Source organism: Schistocerca nitens, chromosome 9, assembly GCF_023898315.1.
Source record: "Schistocerca nitens isolate TAMUIC-IGC-003100 chromosome 9, iqSchNite1.1, whole genome shotgun sequence".
Classification (NCBI taxonomy): Eukaryota; Metazoa; Arthropoda; class Insecta; order Orthoptera; family Acrididae; genus Schistocerca; species Schistocerca nitens.
In genome coordinates, this window is record NC_064622.1 from 504,579,435 (window position 1) to 504,605,467 (window position 26,033).

At 42.9% G+C, this 26,033-nt stretch overlaps 1 protein-coding gene across 3 annotated transcripts in view; it reads left to right on the top strand.

Moving 5' to 3' along the window:
• LOC126203984 (ceramide phosphoethanolamine synthase-like) overlaps positions 1-26,033 on the top strand; it is an 85,709-nt gene that overhangs the window by 23,525 nt on the left and 36,151 nt on the right. For all 3 annotated transcript variants that reach the window (XM_049938413.1, XM_049938414.1, XM_049938412.1), the window contains exon 5: positions 16,807-17,081. In XM_049938413.1, the coding sequence (XP_049794370.1) occupies positions 16,807-17,081 (275 nt within the window). The remainder of the gene's footprint in view (positions 1-16,806; positions 17,082-26,033) is intronic.

The following is a 26,033-nucleotide window of genomic DNA, read 5'->3' on the forward strand; positions in this document are numbered from 1 at the left end:
GAAATTCCTGTGGTCCCATGAAGAAATTCCTGTCCAGTCAATTCTTTGTGACAGGAGTGGAAGTGAAATCGGCAGTTCACAGATGGCGGCACTCCAACCAAATGGACTTCTTACAGATAGGGCATATTGAAATTGGTAACATGGATGGAGACATGTTGAGAACATTGGTGATTATGTAGGAAAGTAGGTAAAAATGTAAGTTCATTTTTAATTTTTGTTTTGCTACCCATTAAATTTTTTTTTTAATAAAATGTGCATTACTTTCCAATCTTCTCTCGAGCGTATGTATGTATGTATGTATGTTGTGATTATCAATCTGAAGGCTTGTTGGTTGCAGCTCCCTATGCTAGTCTAATTTGTGCAAGCCTTTCCATCTGTGCAGAAAATACTTCAGTCTAGTTGTGCCATAATTTTCCCCCAAATTTGACTCAGTTCATCTTAATTAAGCTTGAACATTCTTCTGTACCAATGTATTAAGAGACCTACTGTGCTCTTCATATCTGAACTGTTTAGTACTCATGTTTCACTTCTGTACAAGGCTACATTTAAACCCAACTCTCTTAGCTGATAAATTATTCTTGCCTTATTGCATCAATTTTCTTGAATCAGTTCTAGGATTTATTGTGGTTCGGGCTGCTGAATGACCCTGATGACAAATTGTGGCTCTACAGTCATAGGGGTGGGTCATCCACTGATGTTCATATGTCCTAATAACAGCAGCAGATGTATACAAAATGTTTTATCAGGAAAGCATTGTCCTGAGGCCAAAAACCACATAAAAAACAACAATGAAATCAGTTTTTAATTGCCGTAAAGATGGTGCAAGACGTGTTCAATATGCTGTCCACCAGTCTGTGCTAAAAGTTGAAACTGAGAAACATGTTCCACAACAGATCTGAGCTGAGAGTCTTGGGAGTCATGCTAAGAATGTGTTGTGCAACGCATGCCTTCAGTTAAACTATATTTTTAATCGGAACACTCAAATCATCATCTTTCAGATAACCCAACAGCCAGAAGTCACACAAATTAAGAGCAGGCGATCTGGACAGCCAGGCTGTTGGGAAAGGATGGTGATAATTCTAGCATTTCCAAAATGTCTCAGTAGTAGCTGCTTCACTGGATGTCCAATGTGTAGAGAAGTGCCATTTTGCATCAGAATGATCCTATCCATGCTGTTGCATGATTGGAATGACACTGTTTTGCAAAAGACTCTCATAGTGTTTGCCAGTGATGGTATATGTTACAGTATCCACAGGACCCATCTCCTTGAAAAAATATGATCCTACAATAAACAGTGCCGTCAATCTGCACCACACATTTACCTTTACAGAACGAAGTGGTACTGGTTGATGCACGAGCGGATTTCCCTTTGCCCATATTCTGCAGTTCTATGTATCAACATGTCGTTGGAGATGGTAATGGACTTCATCTGTCCACAAACTATTCCATGCCCACTTCCATATGAGTAAGAAATTCTAGAGCAAACGTTTGTTGTACTGGTAGGTCAATGTGAAACAACTCCTGAACATGAGTAATTTGTACAGACAGTAATGCAGGACATTTCTGTATAGCTTTATGCACCATGCTTGCAGGTATTTTCGTAGATGGGGCAATTCTCCGTGCACTCCCTATTTGCACACAAACGCTTGACCCCTCTTGCAATGCTGTGCCCACACCTTTTACTGATGTTGGATCAATTGTTTTCCTTCCTCTACCACACTGCTGTTCAAAAGAACCTGTATTTTCAACGGTGTAGAAAAATGTAGATTGCTACTTACTGTAAAAAAGACATGTTAATGCTAAGAGGCACAGTTAAGAAAAGTACGCAAAGCTGTCATCGTAAAAATATACACACTTTATTCATACACAAAAGCTTGCTTTTAATTGTGTCCGTCTGCAACGTAATGTGTCTTCTTTACGGTAAGTAGCGATCTCTTTTTTTTTCTCCATTGATATTCCTACCTGGAGTTTCTATCGTTTGAATTCCAAAATTATTTTCCCCCATACCCTAGAGAGACGTTGGACCAATGCCATTTTCCATACCCATGAGTGTCTGGAACCTCTAACAGAGCTACTGGCACACAGTCACCTTTCTTGGAAAAGGGCTTTAAGAGCAGCATGCGATCTTGCATTGAGACGGTCATGCCAAGAATCTGACTCAAACTGAGGAACAGTCATGTACCCCGAGTGTTTTATTTACAAATTCTACTGCTTACAGCACCATATGGCAAAATTTACGTTAATTTTTTGTTTCCATAATGCACCCCACTTATTCAATCATATTCTGTTCAAATTTGGTCACTCGAAACATGGTTCATTTTTTTACAGTGTTTTGAAGTGGGAACTTTAATTATAATGACTCTATATTACAACAATTAATTAGTAATTAAATAAGTTAAATAACATGAATGATAATACAATGGAAACAAATTAATAAAGACTGTAGTCAACACAGTATGTTAAATGTGGTATTTATTCACTTGAGATACAAAAATACATCTGAGGACCTTAATAAAAGCATTAAATGCATATGGATTTCTACATCAAGGTTATAGAATTAAGATTGTAGCTAAGAGCAGTTAAAAGTAGGTGAACAGCAAATGAAATTTGACAGGTTCCCCATTTAGATCAGCCACTGTCGAAATGGAACCAAAATCCAAGCCATGACTGTGTTTAATATTGAAGCTTCTAGTGATGCTGCTTCACTATGTGTTAGTCTAGCATGAAATAAAACTGTTACTTGCACAAAGTTAGTGTTCCAGTTGCAAACACACAAAATGCTCAAAACCACCTTTAAAATACTGGAGTGCCCACTTGCCACTCAGAAATTGTCATAAAATTTTAAAGTGCTGAAACAGTGTCACCCTATTGCTGCCCAGAGACAGTTCAAATCTCGCCAAGTGCTACCAAGACTCACCACCAACTGTCCAGTGGACCACTAAAGACCCTGAGGGGTAGCAGATGTTGTTTAAGATGTCGGGAAACTGTACCACACTAGTTGTGTTCACTACTACTACAAAATTATGTTAACATGAACATCATTGAAACTACATTGTTCTTCTTTAAAAAAATAAATAGAAAAGTTCCTCCAAACAATACTCACTTTATGACCTCAGAAAACACAAAACACTAAATAAGAATGAAAATATGAGGTGCACCACCACACACAATTGTCCCAATGTTTATAAGTACATAAATGTGGCATATCAGCACAGAACACACTTTTATTTATTTATTTTATTTATTGTTTCGTGGGACCAAATTAAGGAGAAATCTCCATGGTCATGGAACGAGTCAATACATGAAATTATAACATGATAGTAGAAACATATAAAATGAAATATAAAAAAACATATTCAGGCGACAAGTCATAAGTTTAAATAAAGAAAATCAATAATGTAACACTTGAATTTGCTTAATTTTTTAGCTCTTCCAGGAGCTCCTCAACAGAATAGAAGGAGTGAGCCATGAGGAAACTCTTCAGTTTAGACTTAAAAGCCTTTGGGCTACTGCTAAGATTTTTGAGTTCTTGTGGTAGCTTATTGAAAATGGATGCAGCAGAATACTGCACTCTTTTCTGCACAAGAGTCAAGGAAGTGCATTCCACATACAGATTTGATTTCTGCGTAGTATTAACTGAGTGAAAGCTGCTAACTCTTGGGAATAGGCTAATATTGCTAACAACAAACGACATAAAAGAAAATATATATTGTGAGGGCAATCTCAGAATTCCCAGACTATTGAATAGGGGTCGACAAGAGGTTCTCGAACTTACACTACATATAGCTCGAACAGCCCGTTTTTGAGCCAAAAATACCCTTTTTGAATCAGAAGAATTACCCCAAAATAATACCATAAGACATAAGCGTATGAAAATTATTTTCCACAAGCCACGAACTTATTTCATGAACTACATTATGTGATACTGTTTCAGTATTACACACAAGATCCTTCACTACCAAGATGGTGTCATCAGCAAACAAAAATATTTTTGAATCACCTGTAATACTAGAAGGCATATAATTTATATAAATAAGAAATAGCAGTGGCCCCAGCACTGACCCTTGGTGAACGCCCCACTTAAGTTCCCCATTGCGACTGAACATCACTACCACTCTCGATATTGTGGAGAATTACCTTCTGCTTTCTGTTCTTAAAGTAAGAGGCGAACCAATTGTAAGCTACTCCCCTTACTCCATAATGGTCCAACTTCTGCAGTAATATTTTGTGGTCAACACAGTCAAAAACCTTCATTAAATCAAAGAAAACACCTAGCGTTCGCAACCTTTTATTTAATCCGTCCAAAACCTCAGAGAAAAAAGAATATAGCATTTTCAGTTGTTAAACCATTTCTAAAACCAAACTGAACATTTGACAGCAAATTATGTGAATTTAAATGCTCCAGTAACCTTGTATATACAACCTTCACGATAACTTTAGCAAACACTGATGGCATAAAAATAGGTCTAAAGTTGTCAACATTATCCCTGTCTCCCTTTTTATAAAGTGGCTTCACTACAGAGTACTTTAATAGGTCAGGAAACTGACCTGTCGTAAAGGAAAAGTTACAGATATGGCTAAGTACTGGGCTAACGTACACAGAACAATACTTCAGTATTCTGATAGATACCCCATCATATCCATGAGAGTTCTTGGTCTTTAGTGATTTAATTATTAACTCAATCTCTCTCTTGTCAGTATCATGGAGGAGCATTTCAGGTAACAGTCTCGGAACACTTTTTCCTAGGAGCGCTATATGATTCTCTGTTGGGACTAGGTTTCTATTTAGTTCACCTGCTATATTCAGAAAGTGATTATTAAATACTGTACATATATGCGACTTATCAGTAACACGGATGTTCCCACTACACACTGATTCTATATCCTCGACCTGTCTCTGCAGACCAGCCACTTCCTTTACGACTGACCATATGGTTTTAATTTTATACTGAGACTTAGCTATTCTATCTGCATACCACTTACTTTTTGCCTTCCTAATCACATTTTTAAACACCTTGCAACACTGTTTGTAATGGGCTGCTGCATTTAGATTTTGACTGTTTCTAATGTTTTGATATAATTGCCACTTTGTTCTACAAGATATTCTTATCCCTCTAGTCAGCCACCCAGGCTGCCTGTTTGTGCTAATACCCTGTTTTGAACGTTCTAACGGAAAGCAACTTTCAAAGAGCATGAGAAAAGTCTTGAAAAGCATTATATTTATCGTCTACTGTGTCAGCGCTATAAACATCTTGCCACTCTTGTTCCTTGATAAGGTTTACAAAGGTCTCTACAGCAACTGGATCAGCTTTCCTACACAGTTGATAACTATATTTAACATGTGTTGCAGCACAAAAATCTTTTAGAGTTAAAATTTGTGCATCATGATCTGAAAGTCCATTCACCTTTTTGCTAACAGAATGCCCTTCTAGTAATGAGGAATGAACAAAAATGTTGTCTATGATTGTTCTACTTTTCCCTTGCACTCACGTTGGAAAGAATACGGTTTGCATAAGATTATATGAATTAAGGAGGTCTACCAGCATCCTTTTCCTTGCACAATGACTTATACAATTAATATTGAAGTCACCACATATAACTAACTTTTTTTATTTCCCATAAAGTGAACCAAGAACCTCCTCCAGCTGTAGCAAAAATGTTGTGAAATCGGCGTCTGGGGATATATAAATAACAACAGTTAGAAGTTTAGCTCCATTAAATTTAACCGCACCTGCACAACATTCAAACACCTTTTCAGTGCAGTACTTTGAAACATCAGTTGACTCAAATGAGATGCCGTTTTTCACATACATGGCTACTCCCCCACACTGCAAAGAGCTCCTAGAAAAGCTGCCAGCCAACCTGTATCCTGGTAAAGGAAGCCTCTGAATTGTCTCCTTATGTAAGAAGTGTTCAGATGTGCCAATAATTTGAGTCATCTATAAGCAGTTCATTAACTTTATCTCTAATACCTTGTATATTTTGATGAAATATACTAATTCCCTCATTACTCGGATACCTAAGCTGTTCTGCTCATCTATGTGTTGCTCTTAATTTTATGTAGCATACATCACATATGAATTTTTTGAGGGATGTCTTCATCAAACTGCATGATACTTAATTTGTCACAGAAGTAACCTACATATTAAACACAAATGAATTAAGGGAAGGAGTAAAGATTTAGGTTAAGACATTTTGTTCCTGATACATGTGATTGTATTTATAGTCAATTTAATTGAGTGGGTTTAATCAAATTTCAAATTCAGGCAAGTTTCAGACAAACTGTATCGGAATGTGTTCACTTTACAGTTCAGCTCCTGTAGGACATTTTACTTAGAATTGTGCCAGATTTGGTTGACCAATAGTGTAAATCAGTGTTTTTGCAATCACTGTTTATAAAACTCAGTTCTGCTACATTGAACTCATGATGTTAAGACACATAATTTGATACAGTCACTATGGAATGAAGATAAATATAGGAAAGACAAACATAATGAGAATAAGCAAGTAGGTAGCTCCAACAGATTTGTAGATGGAGAAAAAGTAAAATCCTTAACTGTACCAGGAAAGTTTGTCATGGAAGGAGAAGCTGTGCAGAAGGCTGGGCTGTTGGGGGGGGCATTTGAAAAGATAATGCTGTTATTAACATCTAGGATAATTTCAGTGAAGCTGAGGAACAGATTTTCTAAATATTCTGTCTAGTGTGTGGTATTATACAGTAATGAATCATGGACTATTAAAACAGTAGAAAGAAATTTAGAAAGGTTCAAAGTGTGGCTATGGAGAAGAATGCTAAAGGTAAAGTGGATTGAAGAAAAGAACGTACATAGTGGAATGAAGAAAAGAGGAGAAGAAAGAAGATTATTAAAAGTGGTCATGAGGAGGAAAAAAGCTTGGCTGGAACATATACTGCATAAGAACTATCTGCCAGAAAGAATTATAAAGGGAAAAGTGGAAGGAATGAGAGGAAGAGGTGGGAAGAAATTGGAAGAGTTGAAACCTGTTATGGAGAGAATAACCCTTCAAGAGATACCTGGCTGTTACCTTTGGTATCCCATCTTTGTACTCGGCTCTGCTTTGGTTGGGCTTACAAAACTCAACTTTATTTCTGCGTTAGCCTCTGTCTGAGATGGGAGCCAACTAGCCTTGTAAACTCAAGTCTTGACAGGCACCTTCAGAATTTAAGGGGATTTTCTGGTCTGTAGGACCAATTTGTACCTCATTTTCAACATTTGACATGAAATTAAAAGATAAGTCAAACAATGCTTATCCTTTTATTCATCTGTCTTTTAGCTGCATTAAATTATTTTTTCCAAAAATATTAAGCGGTTATTAACAAAATGGTGCTAAAGATTATAATATGTGCCATGCACTGGTAGGTGCAAAAATCTGGCCATTTTCAAATGGCCTTCTCTTTGAATTGGTGAAGGATCACTGAATGCTACTTCGTATGACCTGGCAGCCTTACCTTCCCTGGCTGCACCATGGGAGGAGGGCCAGGCTTTCCATTTGGGATGAAACACTTTCCCCACTACTTAGTCTGTATTAGGACGGATGGGGACACATTCATTGCCACAAAGCCATTGTCTTTTTTTTGTGGAGAATATAGAGGACAAGTTTGGTGAAGTGAAGTTTCTCAGTAAGAAGCAGTCGGGCTCTCTGTTGATCAGAGCTGCTTCTGCCACCCAGTCTGCAGCTCTTCGTGCTTGTGATCCTCTTGGCAATGTCCCATTGTTTATTACCCCTCAGTAATCTCTGAATATGGCACAGGGAGTGGTTTTTCATAGGGACCTCATCCTGTAAACTGATGAGGAACCCCAGGATAATCTGGAGTGATGCAGCAGCATTCATTTTGTTCGATATGTGCAGAAGGGTTGCAAAGACAACCACACCAATACTGGCAGTTCCCTTCTTTTGGAGGGGGGGGTACCCTCCTGGAGAAGGTCAAGGTTATGTGCAACAGATGCGAGGTGAAGCTGTGCATCTCACAATGCATGAGGTGCTTTCGGTGCTTGTGTTTCAGCCATATGTCTTCCTGCTGTATGGTGTGGACCCTCTGTGTGGTGACTAGACCCTCATTCCATGAGGGAAGTCACTGCATTTGTCAGTTGTCATAACTGCCACTCCCCTCACTTGCCAGATTGTGCAGCTCACAAGAGTGAAAAAAAGGTCCAAGAGTAAGAGTCTCTGGATCGGCTATCTTATACTGACGCTTGCCAGAAATATGAGAAACTCCGTCTGGTGTCACATTCTTCAACTTTTGCCTCTGTTACATCTGTTCTGCCTTCTAATTCTTCCTTACTCCAGCCCTGTCCCCTCTCCCTTCCCCCTACACTGCAGTTCCCACGATCTCTCTCAGGGAACCACTCTCCCTTCTTGGCTGAAGAAGTGCACCCCTTCTCCGGGACCTGCCAGTGATGGGGCTGTTCCTAGCCTCCCCCCTACCTCCCTCCTTCCCCTGCCCCTCCGCCCAGAACCCCTCCCCCTGGCCTTTCACAGGCCGGAAGGCTACTAAAACTGCCATGAGATGCACCATTTGTGCACCCCAATGTCGCCTGCTCTCTTTTGGTTCTGAATCTTGCAAAAGCCTGTACTCCCTCTGTGCCCTGCTTGCCTCCATCTCTGAAAGAGGAGAAGAAGAAACCAAAGTCCCAGGACAATCCCCCCCTCCCCTCCCCCCCACAGGCCTCCAGTGGCGCCATCCCCCCCCCCCTCCCAATCCCCCGTCACAAGCTGAGTCTGACATCTTATTTATAGATGTCATCCTATCCTTATCGGTGACGACCACTGATCAAGTGATATGACTTCCTCTTGACTTCTTTGTCTAACCTGGATCTCGCCACACGATAATTCATGGAATAAGACTTTTATCCATTGTGGATGTGGAGCACTGCGACTGTGGTGTGAACAGGTTTTCAGAAATTACTGCAACCAGTCGCCTTTTATGTAGATGTATTTTATTTAACCATGACCGGTTTCGAGCTGCCTAGCAACTCATCATCAGATGGTGTATACATTTAGTGCTTTTTTGTACCCATTGTGTGGGTGGTTGAGTATCTGTGGAAATAAATCTTTTTGCAGGTATATATATCTCTTTTAGGACGTATTTTTGAAACCATTGTGTCTTGTTTTTCACAATTTCACAAGTTAAAACTTCCACTAGATGTATATTACTTTTATGAGGCACTGTTGGAAACATATATCTCGTTTTTCGTAAGCATCGCTGAACACACTTAGCTTCGTGGCTAAGTGTGTTCAGCGATGTTTACGAAAAACGAGATATATGTTTCCAACAGTGCCTCATAAAAGTAATATACATCTAGTGGAAGTTTTAACTTGTGAAATTGTGAAAAACAAGACACAATGGTTTCAAAAATACGTCCTAAAAGAGATATATATACCTGCAAAAAGATTTATTTCCACAGATACTCAACCACCCACACAATGGGTACAAAAAAGCACTAAATGTATACACCATCTGATGATGAGTTGCTAGGCAGCTCGAAACCGGTCATGGTTAAATAAAATACATCTACATAAAAGGCGACTGGTTGCAGTAATTTCTGAAAACCAATTCATGGAATTCTACATCTACATCCATACTTCGCAAGCCACCTGACAGTGTGTGGCGGAGGGTACCCTGAGTACCTCTATCGGTTCTCCCTTCTATTCCAGTCTCGTATTGTTCGTGGAAAGAAGGATTGTCTGTATGCTTCTGTGTGGGCTCTAATCTCTCTGATTGTATCCTCATGGTCTCTTCGCGAGATATACGTAGGAGGGAGCAATATACTGCTGGACTCTTCGGTGAAGGTATGTTCTCGAAACTTTAACAAAAGGCCGTACCGAGCTACTGAGCGTCTCTCCTGCAGAGTCTTCCACTGGAGTTTATCTATCATCTCCGTAACGCTTTCGCGATTACTAAATGATCCTGTAACGAAGCGCGCTGTTCTCCGTTGGATCTTCTCTACATCTTCTATCAACCCTATCTGGTACGGATCCCACACCGCTGAGCAGTATTCAAGCAGTGGGTGAACAAGCATACTGTAACCTACTTCCTTTGTTTTCGGATTGCATTTCCTTAGGATTCTTCCAAAGACTCTGTCTGGCATCTGCTTTACCGACGATCAACATTATATGATCATTCCATTTTAAATCACTCCTAATGCGTACTCCCAGATAATTTATGGAATTAACTGCTTCCAGTTGCTGACATGCTATTTTGTAGCTAAATGATAAGGGATCTATCTTTCTATGTATTCGCAGCACATTACACTTGTCTACATTGAGATTCAATTGCCATTCCCTGCACCATGCGTCAATTCGCTGCAGATCCTCCTGCATTTCAGTACAATTTTCCATTGTTACAACCTCTCGATACACCACAGCATCATCTGCAAAAAGCCTCAGTGAACTTCCGATGTCATCCACCAGGTCATTTATGTATATTGTGAACAGCAACGGTCCCATGACACTCCCCTGTGGCACACCTGAAATCACTCTTACTTCAGAAGACTTCTCTCCATTGAGAATGACATGCTGCGTTCTGTTACCTAGGAACTCCTCAATCCAATCACACAATTGGTCTGATAGTCCATATGCTCTTACTTTGTTCATTAAACGACTGTGGGGAACTGTATCGAACGCCTTGCGGAAGTCAAGAAACACTGCATCTATCTGGGAACCCGTGTCTATGGCCCTCTGAGTCTCGTGGACGAATAGCGCGAGCTGGGTTTCACACGACCGTCTTTTTCGAAACCCATGCTGATTCCTACAGAGTAGATTTCTAGTCTCCAGGAAAGTCATTATACTCTAACATAATACGTGTTCCAAAATTATACAACTGATATAGGCCTATAGTTCTGCACATCTGTTCGACATCCCTTCTTGAAAACGGGGATGACCTGTGCCCTTTTCCAATCTTTTGGAACGCTACGCTCTTCTAGAGACCTACGGTACACCGCTGCAAGAAGGGGGGCAAGTTCCTTCGCGTACTCTGTGTAAAATAGAACTGGTATCCCATCAGGTCCAGCGGCCTTTCCTCTTTTGAGCAATTTTAATTGTTTCTCTATCCCTCTGTTGTCTATTTCGATATCTACCATTTTGTCATCTGTGCGATAATCTAGAGAAGGAACTACAGTGCAGTCTTCCTCTGTGAAACAGCTTTGGAAAAAGACATTTAGTATTTCGGCCTTTAGTCTGGCATCCTCTGTTTCAGTACCATTTTGGTCACAGAGTGTCTGGACATTTTGTTTTGATCCACCTACCGCTTTGACATAAGACCAGAATTTCTTAGGATTTTCTGCCAAGTCAGTACATAGAACTTTACTTTCGAATTCATTGAACGCCTCTCGCATAGCCCTCCTCACACTACATTTCGCTTCACGTAATTTTTGTTTGTCTGCAAGGCTTTGGCTATGTTTATGTTTGCTGTGAATTTCCCTTTGCTTCCGCAGCAGTTTTCTAACTCGGTTGTTGTACCACGGTGGCTCTTTTCCATCTCTTACGATCTTGCTTGGCACATACTCATCTAACGCATTTTTTATGATGGTTTTGAACTTTGTCCACTGATCCTCAACACTATCTGTACTTGAGACAAAACTTTTGTGTTGAGCCGTCAGGTACTCTGTAATCTGCTTTTTGTCACTTTTGCTAAACAGAAAAATCTTCCTACCTTTTTTAATATTTCTATTTACGGCTGAAATCATCGATGCCGTAATCGCTTTATGATTGCCGATTCCCTGTTCTTCGTTAACTGTTTCGAATAGTTCGGGTCTGTTTGTCACCAGAAGGTCTAATATGTTATCATCACAAGTCGGTTCTCTGTTTACCTGTCAAGGTAGTTTTCAGATAAAGCACTTAAAAAAATTTCACTGGATTCTTTGTCCCTGCCACCCGTTATGAACGTTTGAGTCTCCCAGTCTATATCCGGCAAATTAAAATCGCCACCCAGAACTATAACATGTTGGGGAAATCTTCTCGAAATATTTTCCAAATTATCCTTCAGGTGCTCAGCCACAACAGCTGCTGAGCCAGGGGGCCTGTAAAGACATCCAATTATCATGTCTGAGCCTGCTTTAACCGTGACCTTCACCCAAATCATTTCACATTTCATTGGATACTATCGTCACCTACCAGAAATAAAACGTCTTGTTTCCTCCTATTCTGCATTCTGTCTTGCTCTTCAAGATATGCACTTCCATGATGGCTCTTGGTTTCATGGTTATTGGGCATTCTGTTGGAACTGTGCTGGCCCTTGTATAGCATCTGCAGGGGTCTGCACTTTGATTCGCTCCAATGTCATTAGTGACTGGATTCCCCTTTGTGCAAACCTGGAAGCAATAGTGGTTAGAGTGCAAATGACTCTGCCAGTCACTGTTTGCAATGTCAACCTCCCTCCAGGTAGGCCATTTCCTTATGTTCAATTGTCTGCCTTAATACAGAAACTCCCGCCCCTGTTTCTCCTCCTCAGGGAGTTCATTGCACGCCACCTGCTGTGGGGGAGTGCCACTTTAATGGGTAGTGGGTCTCCTAATTGACACAAATTATTACAGACTTTGATTTGTGTCTCATCAATGGTGATTCCCCTAACCACTTCAGTGCTTCTCATGGCACCTTTACTTCTGTGGATCTCACGATCTCCTCTGCTCTCGTGGCTTTCCTATATTGGCCATCTCATGATGACCTTTGTGACAGTGACCACTTTCAGGTGATTCTCTCATTCCGCTGCCAGGCAGACAGCCCCCCCTCCCCCCACCTTGGGCATTCTGCAGGGCCAATCGGCCTTTATATATATCTGCTGTGCACTTTCACACCTCTCTCTCAAACTGCATAGATTGTCGTGCAGGCCATCTCTGCCCCTATTCTTCATGTTGCTCGCACTGCTGTCCCCTCGTTATCGACCAGTAGAGTCGCTGCCCAGGACCACCAATGGGTGCTGAAGCAATTTAAACAATATTAAGCAGAGTAAAGAGGAGTGTTTGGAGCACTACGTTTCCTCCCTGGGGACGTATGCCCTTTTCTTGCAGGTTTATTCCAAGCTCTGTAGCCTCCTGGGGCACCATCGGCAGTCAACAGTCCATGGTCTTATCCTCCAATGTACTCTGTTTACTGGTCCATTGGTCTTTGAAGAACATCTCGCAATACACTTTGTGACAGTATCAGCGTCCTCTTCCTATCCTGTTCTCTGGCAGAAATGCTGAGTTGAGCAGACCCCCTTGTGTTTCAACTCGCATCACGCTGAACCCTATAATGAACCATTCACTGAATAGGAATTCCTGCAGGCTCTTACCTCTTCACATGGCATGTCCCAGACCCAGATTCCATCCACAACCAGATGATCCAACAGTTGGGTGCTACCCAGAGGTTACGTATACTCGAGGTCTCCAAATGCATTTGGCTCATGGGTGCTTTCCCACTGCAATGGCGAGACAGTGTAGTTATCTCCATCCTTAAGCCTGGGATGAATCCAATGTCTCTTGACAGCTACCGCCCATTTAGCCCGATGAATGTACTTTGTAAAGTGCTTGAAAGGATGGTTAGCTTTCAATTATGTTTGGTACTCGAATCTCAGGGCCTTTTGTCCCTGTATCAGTGTGGCTTCTGGGAAGGACGATCTCCAACTGATCATTTACTCAGATTGGAAACTGCAATCGGCCAGGCTTTTACTAACTGTCAGCACTTTGTTGTGGTCTTCTTTGACCTACGTAAGGCATGCAACACAGCTTGGGGCCATCACATTTTAGTTACTCTCCTTGACTGGAACTTATGCAGCCCCCTTCAGATTTTTATCTGAGTTTTTATCCCACCAGCTCTTCTGGGTTTGAGTTGGCACTTTACTCAGCACCACTCAGATTCAGGGGAACGATATCCCAAAGATATCTGTGCTATGTGTCACTCTCTTCCTCATAGCCATCAATGGACTCGTAACATCTGTTGGGCTTGTGGTTACCCCTGTGTTGTATGTAGACGATTTTTGCATCTGATGCAGCTCGCACTCGATAGCGTCTGCTGAGCGCTGGCTCCAAGGTGCCATGCGATGGGCCTCTGCATGGTCCGTCTCCCACGGCTTCCAGTTTTCTCTCTCCAAGACGTGGGTTATGCACTTTTGTCGTCGACCGACAGCACACGCCAATCCAGAACCTTATTTAGGCAGCCAGATCCTCGATGATGTGGCACAGTCCCATCTGTTGGTTCTTATTTTTGATAAAAACCTGACGTGGCTGCCCCCTATTCACCACATAAGACTACATGCTTGTGAAAGCTTAATGCTCTCTGCCTCCTGGCCTACACATCTTGGGGTGCAGACCATGCTACTCTTCTCCACCTTTATCATGCTCTGGTCTTTTCCAGGCTAGATTATGGTAGTCAGGTTTATGGTTCAGCAGCTCCTTCCACTCTGAAAATGTTTAACCCTGTTCACCGTTACGGGGTGCGTCTGGCTATTGGCGCCTTTTGCAATAGTCCTGTTGACAGAAGCGAGGATTCCCCCTCTACAAATACATCTGAGGAGCCAACTCCTGGTTTCTTATGCAGTCGCCATTCACTGATTCCCTGTCCATACTGTGTATCCTGTCCTCTTTGCAAAATAGGGATGTCTCCCTCCTGATAATCACCCAAGGGTGGGATTGCTGGTTGGAGTGAGTCTCACTTGCCTCTGTTGGGACGTCCTCCTCTGTCACCTCTATGGTTTTCTGGTGTCTTTTACGTTCCATCCTTGCAGAGTTCTAGTGTGTCACCATCTTCTACACTGATGGTTCTAAGATGATAGATAAGACGGGATATGCTTTCACATCGCCTACTGGCTTAGAACACCATTTATTGCTGGAATTATGACAACAGAGTCACTAGCCATCAACAGAACCAGGGCCCTCCATTTTCTTTCTCTCAGGTCGCCCTCCAGTGTTTGAATATGTACAGACTCAATGAGCAGCTTGCAGGCTATCAACTGATGCTACTGTCTTCATCCTTTGGCTCTGCTATCCATGACGTTCTCTCTGCCCTTTACCATGCCACCTGCAGAATTGAATGTCTCTGTATCCTGCGTTCTTTGAGCATCCGAGGGAATGAACTGGCTGACCATTTGGCTAGAGAAGCAGAAGCAGAAGCAGATATTTACCCCCTCCCCAATTCCCTTTCACGGTTACAGCTGCGGATATGAGTATCTATGTCGAATATCTCTTTGCCCAAAAGTGAATGACATCTGGTGCGGTGCTACTCTCAGTAATAAACTCCGCACCATCAATGAGTCTAGTGTGGTTTGGCACTCTTCCTTCTCCTCCTCTAGGGAGGAGCCTATCTTATGCTGTCTACGTATTGACCATACAAGGCTCATTCGTTGTTTCCTCTTGCATAATGAATCACCCTTCCCCCTCCCCTTCCAATGTGATAATGGAGCCATACTGATGGTATCCCATATATTGGTGGAATGTCCCCTTCTTTTGCCACTTCATTCTAACTATAGTCTTCCAGATTCCTTAAATTTAATGTTAGCAGACCATTCATGGATGGTTGAACTGGTTCCTCAGTTTCCTCTGTAAAAGCAGATTTATTTTCAAATATAAGGTTTTGCTTTACTCCTGGAGCAGGGGCAGGGTGGTTGTAGTTGGGGCCTCTCCTAATGTTTACTCGGTCTGGGACCCGTGACCACTCCCCCTTGCAAAGACCACACTTTTATTCCTCTGTTTTCCCAGTTTTTAGATTTGGGCTACCTTTTTATACCTTCTACTGTGTATGTTTTAACTTCCTCATTTTATAGTTTGACTCCTGTGTCTGGATCAGTCCACTTTTAGCGGACCCCATCTCTTCTGTGTGTAACTTCCGAATTGCAGGATTGAATACCTCACCATTTAGTCCCAAAACTGCTCTCAATTAATCAATCAATTGATCTCTACTTGGATGAAGGAATCATTGTAAGACAAGCGCTTACAAAAAGACAATGAAATGATTTTTGATTGGAACCTTTCCTGAACAGCCAAAATGTATGCTTACTTGACCAAAGCTTCTGCAAACTCTTCTAGTGTTGGAAAAAAATGTAAATATGTTTAGAAGAGAAAAAAGATCACAAAGAGAGAGAGAGAGAGAGAGAGAGTGTGTGTGTGTGTGTGTGTGTGTGTGTGTGTGTGTGTGTGTGTGAGGGGGGGGGGGGAGAGAGAGAGGGAGAGAGAGAGAGAGAGAGAGAATTTTTCTTTGATAATTACTTTACTTTGCAGATTATGTTGTTGTTGTTGTTTTCTTTCTTTTTTATTAGATGATGTTGGAAAATAATTTTTGGTGCAAACAATGTAAGGAAAAGATAGATTGCAGCTTGCTACTTACTGTGTAAAGATGACATGTTAAGTTGCAGACAGGCACAGTTAGCTTTGGGCAACAGTCTCCATCAGAAAAAGAAGAGGGAGAAACATGTACCATTCAGCCACACAGCAAGCACACCTAATACTTGCATGACCGCCGACTCTGGCAACTAGGAGAAGAATGGCGTCAAGTAAGTGTGAGGTGTGCTTGCTTCTGTGAATGAATGGTACGTGTTTATCTTTGTTATTTTTCTGACAAAGGCTGTGGCTGAAAGCTAATGTGTAAATGCCTTTTAATTGTGCATGTCGGCAACTTAATGTGTCATATTTATGGGAAGTAGCAATTCCTTTTCATTACATTGTTGGCATTCCAGCTTGGAGTTTACATTGTTTATTTCAGACCAAAAATTAAAGTATTATACAAAAATTATTTTGTGATAAGATTTTAGTAGGTTTTAGATCTACTGCTCAGAACTACAGAAGTCAACTCCCATTGTTTGCTTAATTGTTTTGACAGATTCATATTGGTGCGTCGCTTCTTTGCTCTATCTGGCACAGTGTTCCTTCTTCGGTGTGTTACAATGCTGATCACATCGCTGTCCGTGCCTGGAACCCACTTGGATTGCAGCCCTCCAGAAAGGCCAGGTGCCGATGTGTGGACAAAGGTGCAGAAGGCATACTTTATTTGGCGTGGTGCTGGGATGTCCATCCAAGGTGTTAGGACGTGTGGAGACTATATGTTCAGTGGACATACTGTTGCCCTCACAATGCTTAATTTCTTCATCACCGAATGTGAGTAATTTGTATTTGTCCAGTTAAGACAACTGAAATATTCTTTTTACTCTATTGCATTACCTGCACTACTATTTCATCATCTGCTGTTCCATTTCTGTTATTGATCATTTTTATACCTGTTAGGAATTCAAATATCAGTAAATTAAAAAAAAAATTCTCATTTGGTGAAAAATTTGAAAATATTTGAGTGTGGACATGAAGACTGCCAGGAATTGTCATATGGGCGTGGGTGGGGGGTGGGGGGGGGGAAGGGGGGGGGGCATAAGATGAAGGCTGATACTTAAATAGTCATGAATGTATTAAACTATTTCAGAACAAAAATCCAATTTTTTTGCTGTAGGCTGAATACTAGGAATTGGTTGTAATGACTTTGTACTGTGTGACGTCCAGGAAGATACACACATTATTTGGCTGGACAGATGGGTCACAAGTGAATTATTTTCTAGTGAAATTGAGGTCCTGGAGAGTGCCAATGTTCGTAACAACTGCTGTTGAAGATAAACCCGTGCAGATTTGGGAGCAGATTGTGGAGTGAAAGATGGTGGAGATATTCTGTAAAGTGAAGATTATAAATGTACATGACCATATCAGTCATGAGCAAATCATGGTAACTTAAAAGGGATACTGTTGAGACACATGTAGGAAAGTTAGTAGAAATAAGGCAACTCTTTTATTCTGGTTTTTGGTAAGACATTGTCTTAGGGGTTGTCAAGAAGACCTTTGGGGCATTTCCTGGACATGAACACTTCTGTGAATTTATTTTTGTCACATATTCAACAATCAAAGCTGACACCCACAGTGCATCAATTCAGACCCATTGGCACAATTCCCTCATTGTCTTGAATGCACCTGCGTGTTGATTTTCCAATTAATTTTATTTTCATTTTGATATTCTTATGTGTTGGGGCCTGTTAGATATTGTAACTAAAATAGGTTCCAAGATTTTTCCATCGTCTAATCCCACATAGCCAATGTGGTAACTAAAATTTGTCATGACGTGTGTGTCCACATTTGTTGCAACTGAACCGTCTAATAAAATTTTGTGTAATGACTATTGTCTCACTCAGTTCACTTTGAATTCTACTCGATTAAAAAGTCACCCAGTGTATGTCAGTATCGCTGGGACTGACCCAGAATTAACCGACGTGAACTACATTAACTTGTGTGTGCAACAAATACACACGACTGATCACAATTGCCTGATTTTTCAGAAATGTTGCAATTTTGTTAATATAAGACACCGTTTGAGAAAGGTTTCAATTTTTGTCAGTTTTATGAAGATTGCTTAAATTTGGTTTATTAAGCAATCAGTTTCAAAAACTTGAATATTAGATTAGTGGAATAATTAGTTCATACAGCATAAGATTATGCTAAAGTCATGATCTTGAACTGGTTTTTAACAGCAGTTATGAGTAAGCTTCAATTAATAAAGTAAAGAGCCATTCAGTTACTGGAAGTTTGAATAAATAAACTTGACATTGATTTCAATACTAATAATGGGGTAACTACTAATAAGAGGAACTGCCTAGGTGAAGAGGCATTGTATAAGCTAAAAACCATGGCACTTAATGTAGTGTGATGAAACAGTCTCGCGACACTAGGTAGAGCAGAGGTGACCACCACAAGTGAGCCATCCTCAGGGGCCTCACCACTATTTGACAGGTTTGTGCTCGGCTACCACGGGGCCCCAGCCTTTGCAGCATCTTTTCCATTCCGTGCTGCATGTCTTTGCTCTTGCTATCGCTCGGGGAACACGTCTGAGGTGCTATTGGGAATGTTTTTCATTATCTGTCGCTGACATGAGAACAGTCTCACCACTGTTTTTCGTTCCCTTTTCGTTTCTTTGTTTCCATTCTCCTATCCTTCCTCCACTCCGGCATTTGAGGTTCCTCTTTTCCTTCCTCTCTGTGCGCTCCTGAAGGACGGCCCATGTGTCTGACGTGTAACAGGTGACTGGGTAATGCAGAATTCCCAAACCCGGGTCAACAGATAGTTTACACATACCCTCTGATACAGGACTGGCCCAGGGAGGGGTGATTGCCCGAGCTGCTACCTTCCCAAATTGCCAATTGGTCCTTCTGTCCAATGTTCGGGAGGTGTGACCTGAGGTGTGAACCCCCTTGTGAAGGGGCCCGCAGTTGGAAGGAGTGCCCCATTGGAGACTCTGGGAATCATGGGGATCTTCTCACAATGAGCTAATCATTTTCACAACTAACATCTAGGAAATGTAAACAGAATGAGGCTAATTATTTGAAGACTTCTAGCTGCACCACGATTCCTCACGGTTTCGTGTACTGAAGTTGGTCAGTTCTTCGCAATGGTAAATCAGTTTCTTATTCAGAAAGGTGTTGATGCAGTTGCTGGCCCTGTGAAATCCTGCTCTCATTTACGGAATGGCATTTTGCTTTTGGAGACTACTTCTGATTCTCAAGCACAACTGCTTGCCGCCTCGCTTCTCCGTGGCTACCCTGCTCGTGTCGAGACCCGTAGAGCTCTGAATTCCCAGTGTGTTGTTTACACTAGACTGCTCGATGGTCTGACAGAGGCCGACATCCAATCGTACCTCTCTGATCGGGGTGTCATTGCCATCCATCGGGTGATGAAAATAAGTTGATTCCTCCTTAGTGCCCACACACTCTTTTTCTCACTGTTGATGGAGTGGTGCTTCCAACCAAGATCAAAGCAGGCCATGAAATTATCACAGTCTGACCATACATTCTGAACCCGATACGCTGGTACCGGTGTCATCGTTTCAACCACACTAGAATGTCTTGCTGACACCCAGCCAAATGTGTAACCTGTGGTGGTAATGCGCACAAGGGCTATTGTCTGCCGCCTCCTCTCCTCTGTGTCAACTGCAATGGCGGCCGTGCTGCCGCCTCTTGAGATTGTCCCACGTATCTTGATGAGCAGGCTGCCCAGAAGATCCAGGTAAAGGAAAAAGTGGCTCACCTGGTCGCTCGCAAGTTTTTGGCTAGCCGCAAACACTGCGTTCTGTTTGGCACTTACAGTACTGTTCTTGCTACATCTCACTCCACAGAGGTCACAGCCACACAGACGTGTGACCTCAACTTCAGCTCTAAGGTTGTGAAATCGCGAAGTGTCCAGGTAGCATTGCTGTCCCTTCGTCCAGCTGTGCAACAAGCCATCAAACTCTCACCTCGAGGGGTGAAGCCACCAGCTACACAACCGGCAGACCGGAAAGGACAGGAGTAGTACTCCCATGAAAACTTCCTCTGCCCCTCCAGCCAACCAACACCCGGGTCTTCCTGCACTAGCCAGAAAGGTTTAAAGAAATCCAACAAAGGCAAATAGTCATCCCCTTCGCCAGCTCCAAGATCCTCTTCAGTGATGTCGCCACATGATACTTTAGCCTGGCTGGCCTCCATGTCACTGTTCTACACCACCAACCGTATTTCTGTATTCGACTCCACAGACCGACAGCACAAGAAAGCCAATGCTTCTGTGTCCTGTGTACCAGTGAGTCTTCGCAGGCTGGCACTCGGCGGATGCCGAGGTGACACTCCTTCATTTTTTCCTTAGCACGACTCCTCCAGTGGAACGTTCGTGGCCTTCAATCCCACAAAGAGGGTTTATGGCTGCTTTCGGCATTGCAGCGTCCCCTTGTACGCTGCCTTCAGGGAACAAAATTGTGTCCTCACGACCATTTGGACGTATCCTTCTATACTGCCCACCTTGTCTATCATCTCGTGAGGTCCGTTCTTTCCGACACTGACTCGAGCGACCATTTCCCATGTGCTATCCGTCTGCTGACTCCTGCCCCACCTGCATGCACACCCAAATGGCAGCCTACAAAGGCTGATTGGCAGCTTTACCTTTGACCTTTGAAGAAAAAGATTTCCCCAGTTGTGATGACCAGGTGGAATATTTTACATATGTTATCCTTTCCACTGCAGAATGTTCCATTCCTTGTGATTCATCTTTACCATGCCGTGTTTGGTCCCTTGGTGGACTGAGGCATGCCGTGACACAATCTGCATGTGGAGACGTGCTATCTGTGTTTTTAACTGTCATCCTATGATGGCAAAATGCATTCATTATAGACAGATGCATGCACAGTGTTGTCATGTTCTTCAGGATAGCAAAAAAACTAGCTGGGTTTCATTCACTAGTTCTTTTAACAGTTGCACCCCTTCCTCTGTTGTGTGGGCCAACCTCCAATGGCTGTCTGGGACCAAGATGCATTCACCAATATCCGGTCTGACAGTAGCGGACAATGTCACCGTGGACCATATTGCTATCTGCAACACCTTGGGCTGCCATTTTGCGGAAATTTCGAGCACTTCCCACTATCACCCTGCCTTCCGCCATCAGAAACGAATGGAAAAAACTGGTGATATCCTTCACGTCTCAGAATCGTGCCGCTTTTGCTGTGAGGGAGCTAGATCGTGCTCTCGGTTTGTCCTGATCATCTGTCCCAGGGCCAGATGCTGTCTACATTCAGATGTTGCAGCACCTTTCTCTTACGGGCATGGACTTTCTGCTTAATATGTACAACCACATCTGGGCAGAGTGCACATTTCCCAGATGCTGGAGTGAAGCCACATCATACCCGTACTTGAGCCCGGTAAGGACAAATTCCTTCCTTCTGGCTATTGCCCCATCTCACCAGCTTTGTTTGCAAGGTGATGGAACATGTGATTCATGTCCAGCTGGTATGGTGGCTTGAGTCTTGCAATTTACTAATCACTGCACGGTGTGGATTTAGAGTGCGCCATTTTGCAGTTGACCATCTCCGTGACTTTGTCCTCCCATGTCGTGAATGGTTTTTGCAGAAATCCCAGACTGTGGCCGTGTATTTCGATGTGGGGAAGGCCTACAACATACCAGCTGGAGAACTGGTATACTCCGCACTCTCTACACGTGGGGTTCCCACGGCCGCCTGCCCTGTTTCCTTCAGGAATTTTTAAAAGACAGAATTTTCAAGGTGCATGCGAGTTCTACCGTGTCGGACACCTTTATCCAGGAAAATGGTATGCCTCAGGTTTTCACCCTGTTGTGTGTTTCAGAGAATGAGGGTCTTGGCTTCACCGTCTGGATATAATATGGTGTGCTACATGCTGATGATGAGATGAATAGCTGTTGAGGTAAAACAGTCTTAAGCGGGCAACCTCTGGGGAACCTGCCGCCCCCCCCCCTCCCCCCTCCTTGTTGTATAAGGCTTGCTTGGACATGCTGGGCTCTGCCTGGGTCAATGGTTGTTTCCTTAGCATCTCGTGGGATCCCTATGGAATGGTTTCATCAAACTACTACTCCTGATGGGGGAGGGGTATATTGTCGGGCAGTACCTACACCAACTCCTCAAAGAGCACTCAGTTGGTCAGTCCTCCCAAAAAGAAGTCTCAGAATCATTGTAACCAAGCGAACAGGGGGGATCTTTGAGACGATATCACCTTTCTATATTCACAAGGCATTGGAAGGTATTGCTGGGTCTCTGAAAAGTGTTAAACGACTTCGTAATGGAACACTTTTGGTTGAAACTGCTAATTCCAACCAAATATCTAAGCTTCTGGGATGTAAGGCATTAGGTGACTACCCATTCGAGGCTGAGTTGCATAACACCCTTAACTTTGCTAAGGGCACGGTTACCTGCTCCGATATAATGGAAGTGGATCCCGTGGAGTTATGTGTAGAACGGAAAAATAAGGGCATCACGGAAGTGCAGAATTATATAAGGAGAGTCAATGGCAAATTAGAATAAATGTTGCTGATTTTTTCCAAAGTTTGGTACTCCGGAGTTACCTGAACATATCCTTGCAGGCTATATCTATCTCAAGATTTGCCCGTTTGTTCCTAACCCAATGCAATGGGGTGCTACAAAAGTTAAATATTTGGCCATACCACTATGGGATGTAATGGGAAGCCTACATGTGGCAATTGTGGAGGCTCAGCTCAAGAGTCAGGTAATTCTTGTATACTTCCTCTGAACTGTGTAAACTGCTCTGGGGATCATCCAGTGTAGAGCAGAAAGTGTGGGGTTTTCAACGAGGAAAGGAAAATTCAGGAGTTCAAAGTAAAGAGACGCGTACCCTATGGTGAGGCTAAATAAGCTTTCAAAGCTGACTCTTGAGCTGAGTCATTGACACTCCTGTATTATGGGGCCACCATGCATACAGGAAGGATGATACTACTGGAGTCAGGGCTAAATGTGGAGTGGCTGTTTTCTTTGATGACAGATGCCACTCCCGTCCTGTCCCTCTTACCACGACCATTCAAGAAATTGTTGTGAAAGTTTTCGCACTCTTTAATACCACAGTGTGTTCTTTGTACCTGCCCCCCAATGATGCTTTGGATGCAGTCGCAGTGGCAGAACTGTTCCAGGCACTCCCACACCCATTCCTCCTTGTAGGGGGCTTCAGTGTGCTGTGGGGCTCAGCTTGCTGCAGGGGTCGGAAGATCGAGCGACTCGTCCATTCTGAGAATATCTGCCTTCTGAATGCGGATCAGATGACTCACTTTCCCGCAGCTACAGGGTCTTTACAGCCATTGACATTTGTATTTGTTCCCCACCGTTTGCAGACTAAGTTCAGTGGGAAGTGGCTCCAGATTTACATTCTATTGACCACTTCCCAGTGTGGAACCCTCTGCTGACTAGAACGGTGGCCCATAGGAGACCACACAGATGGATGATACAAAGGGCAAATCAGTTACAGTGCAGTCAACCAGCTATTTTGAACAAAAGGATTGTGCATAGGAGGCGGTGGCCCAGATCACTTGTGAGATTCAAGGGGCTGCCACAGAGTCCCTTCCCAGGTCTAGTAACCACTTCATACGATGGCCTTTACCTTGGTGGAATGATGACTATTGATGGCAATCGGGGCCTGACGAACAGCTCTGTCCATCTGTCCACCTACAGACAGTCTCCATGCCTTCAGGTCTGTGAGTGCACATGCGAGGTGAGTGATCAAAGAATGGAAGAGGGCTTCCTGGAAGGAATTCACGACTTTCATTAATTGGTCCACTTCCACTGCTCAAGTTTGGGAATCAGTAAGGCAGATTTCAGGCATGCCCCTTAAGGCTCTGTCAGATAATGGGGTCTTGGTGGACACGCGAGAAGACATGGCTCATGTAGGAGGTGAACACTTCTTTACTCTTACTACGTCATGCAGACAAGCTCCCACTGTTCAGGAATTCCATAGGACTGCAGAGATGAGGAAGCTAAATTTCATCTCGCATAATGAGGAAGTCTACAACCTTCCATTATCCATGTGGGAACTGGAATCAGCTTTGTCTGCAGCCATGCTTCGTCATGTGCCCTGAAGCGAAAGGATGGCTCCTCTCCTGTTTAAATCAGATCTGATTTGATGTTCAGTACCTCATGCCTTGGAAGGAGGCAATATTAATTTCATTCTGGAAACCAAACAAGGACTGTAGTGCCCCTAACAGTTACTGGGTGTAGCCCTTACGTGTTGTATAGGTAAGACTTTAGACTGTGTGGTCAACCACTGCCTCGTCCCGCTGCTAGAGTCCCAAGATCACCCGAGCTGCTCCCAGAGTGGTTTCAGGTGCTACCTTTCCACCCTTGACAACTTATTCTACTGGAGAAGGCCATACAGAAGTCCTTCTTACACTGAAACCATTTGGTTTGTGTATTTTTTGACCTCGAAAAAGCATATGACACTTCTTGGATATACAGCATTCTTCAACTTCAGAATGGGGAATATGTGGACGCCTGCCACTTCTGAGTCAATCCTTTCTCGAGGACCAGTGTGTTTGTTATGGCATTGGTGATGCCATGTGTGATTGCTATGTTCAGGAGAATGGGGTGCCCAGGGCAGTGTCCTCAGTGTCACATTTTTTGCTATCGTTACGAAGGGTATTTTCTCCGCTGTCAGGAGCCCTGTCAGATGCTCTTTGGCTCTGAGCACTATGGGACTTACCATCTATGGTCATCAGTCCCCTAGAACTTAGAATTACTTAAACCTAACTAACCTAAGGGCATCACACCCAGTCAGATGCTCTTTGTTTGTGGATGACTTTGCAATCTTCTACCCTTCATATGATCTTACAACAATGATGAGGCAGCTACAGCTGACCATTAAGAAGCTGGGAACTTGGGGCCAGACAACTGGTTTTTAGTTCTCACCAGAGAAGACTACATGTGTCAACTTTAACCATGCTCATCGGAGTTTTAACCAACCAGTGGTCACAATGGTGAACAATATTTTACATTTTCAAGTCACTGCACTTTTTGGGTTTATTATTTGACTCTAAATTAACTTGGCTTCCACATCTGAAAGATCTACAAACAAAGGGCTTCCAGTCATTGAATATTTTGAAATGCCTTGGCAGATAAACATTGGAAGTTGACAGGTCCCGCTTCATTCAGTTTTATAGGGCATTTGTTCAATCACGCTTAGATAATGGCAGCATGGCCTGTGGATCGGCCTGTCCTTCCTACCTCAGGATGTTCGATGCTGTCCACCAAGAGGGCATTCGAATATCAACTGGAGCCTTTTGGACCAGCCCAGTTCAGAGTCTGTGTGCAGAGGCTGGTGAACCACTGCTCTGGATTTGGCAACATATCCATTTGGCTTCACAGGTGCAGAAAATCCCTGTGTCACCTCAGTCATTGGCATTCAGTTCACTGATCCAACCCACCTTTGAACATCAGTTCAGGAATTGACCCCAAGTGACCGATCCATTTGGTATATGTGCTACAAACTGTCTCAAGGATCTGCATCTCTCGGGCATCAAAATACATACCCAGGGATGGAACGCACTGCCACCGTGGCGTCTTCAGAGGCCCAAAGTGATTTTAAGCTTGACACAGTACACAAAAACTTGTACTTCAGATTTTGTTTTTACAACTTTGTCTTCGTCTACTTTAAGTATGTACCACAGTTTTGTTGTTATTTATACAGGTGGATCCCAGCAGGAGAATGCTCTCAGGTTTTCTGCTGTTTCCCTGACAGGGTTTTTAAGGTG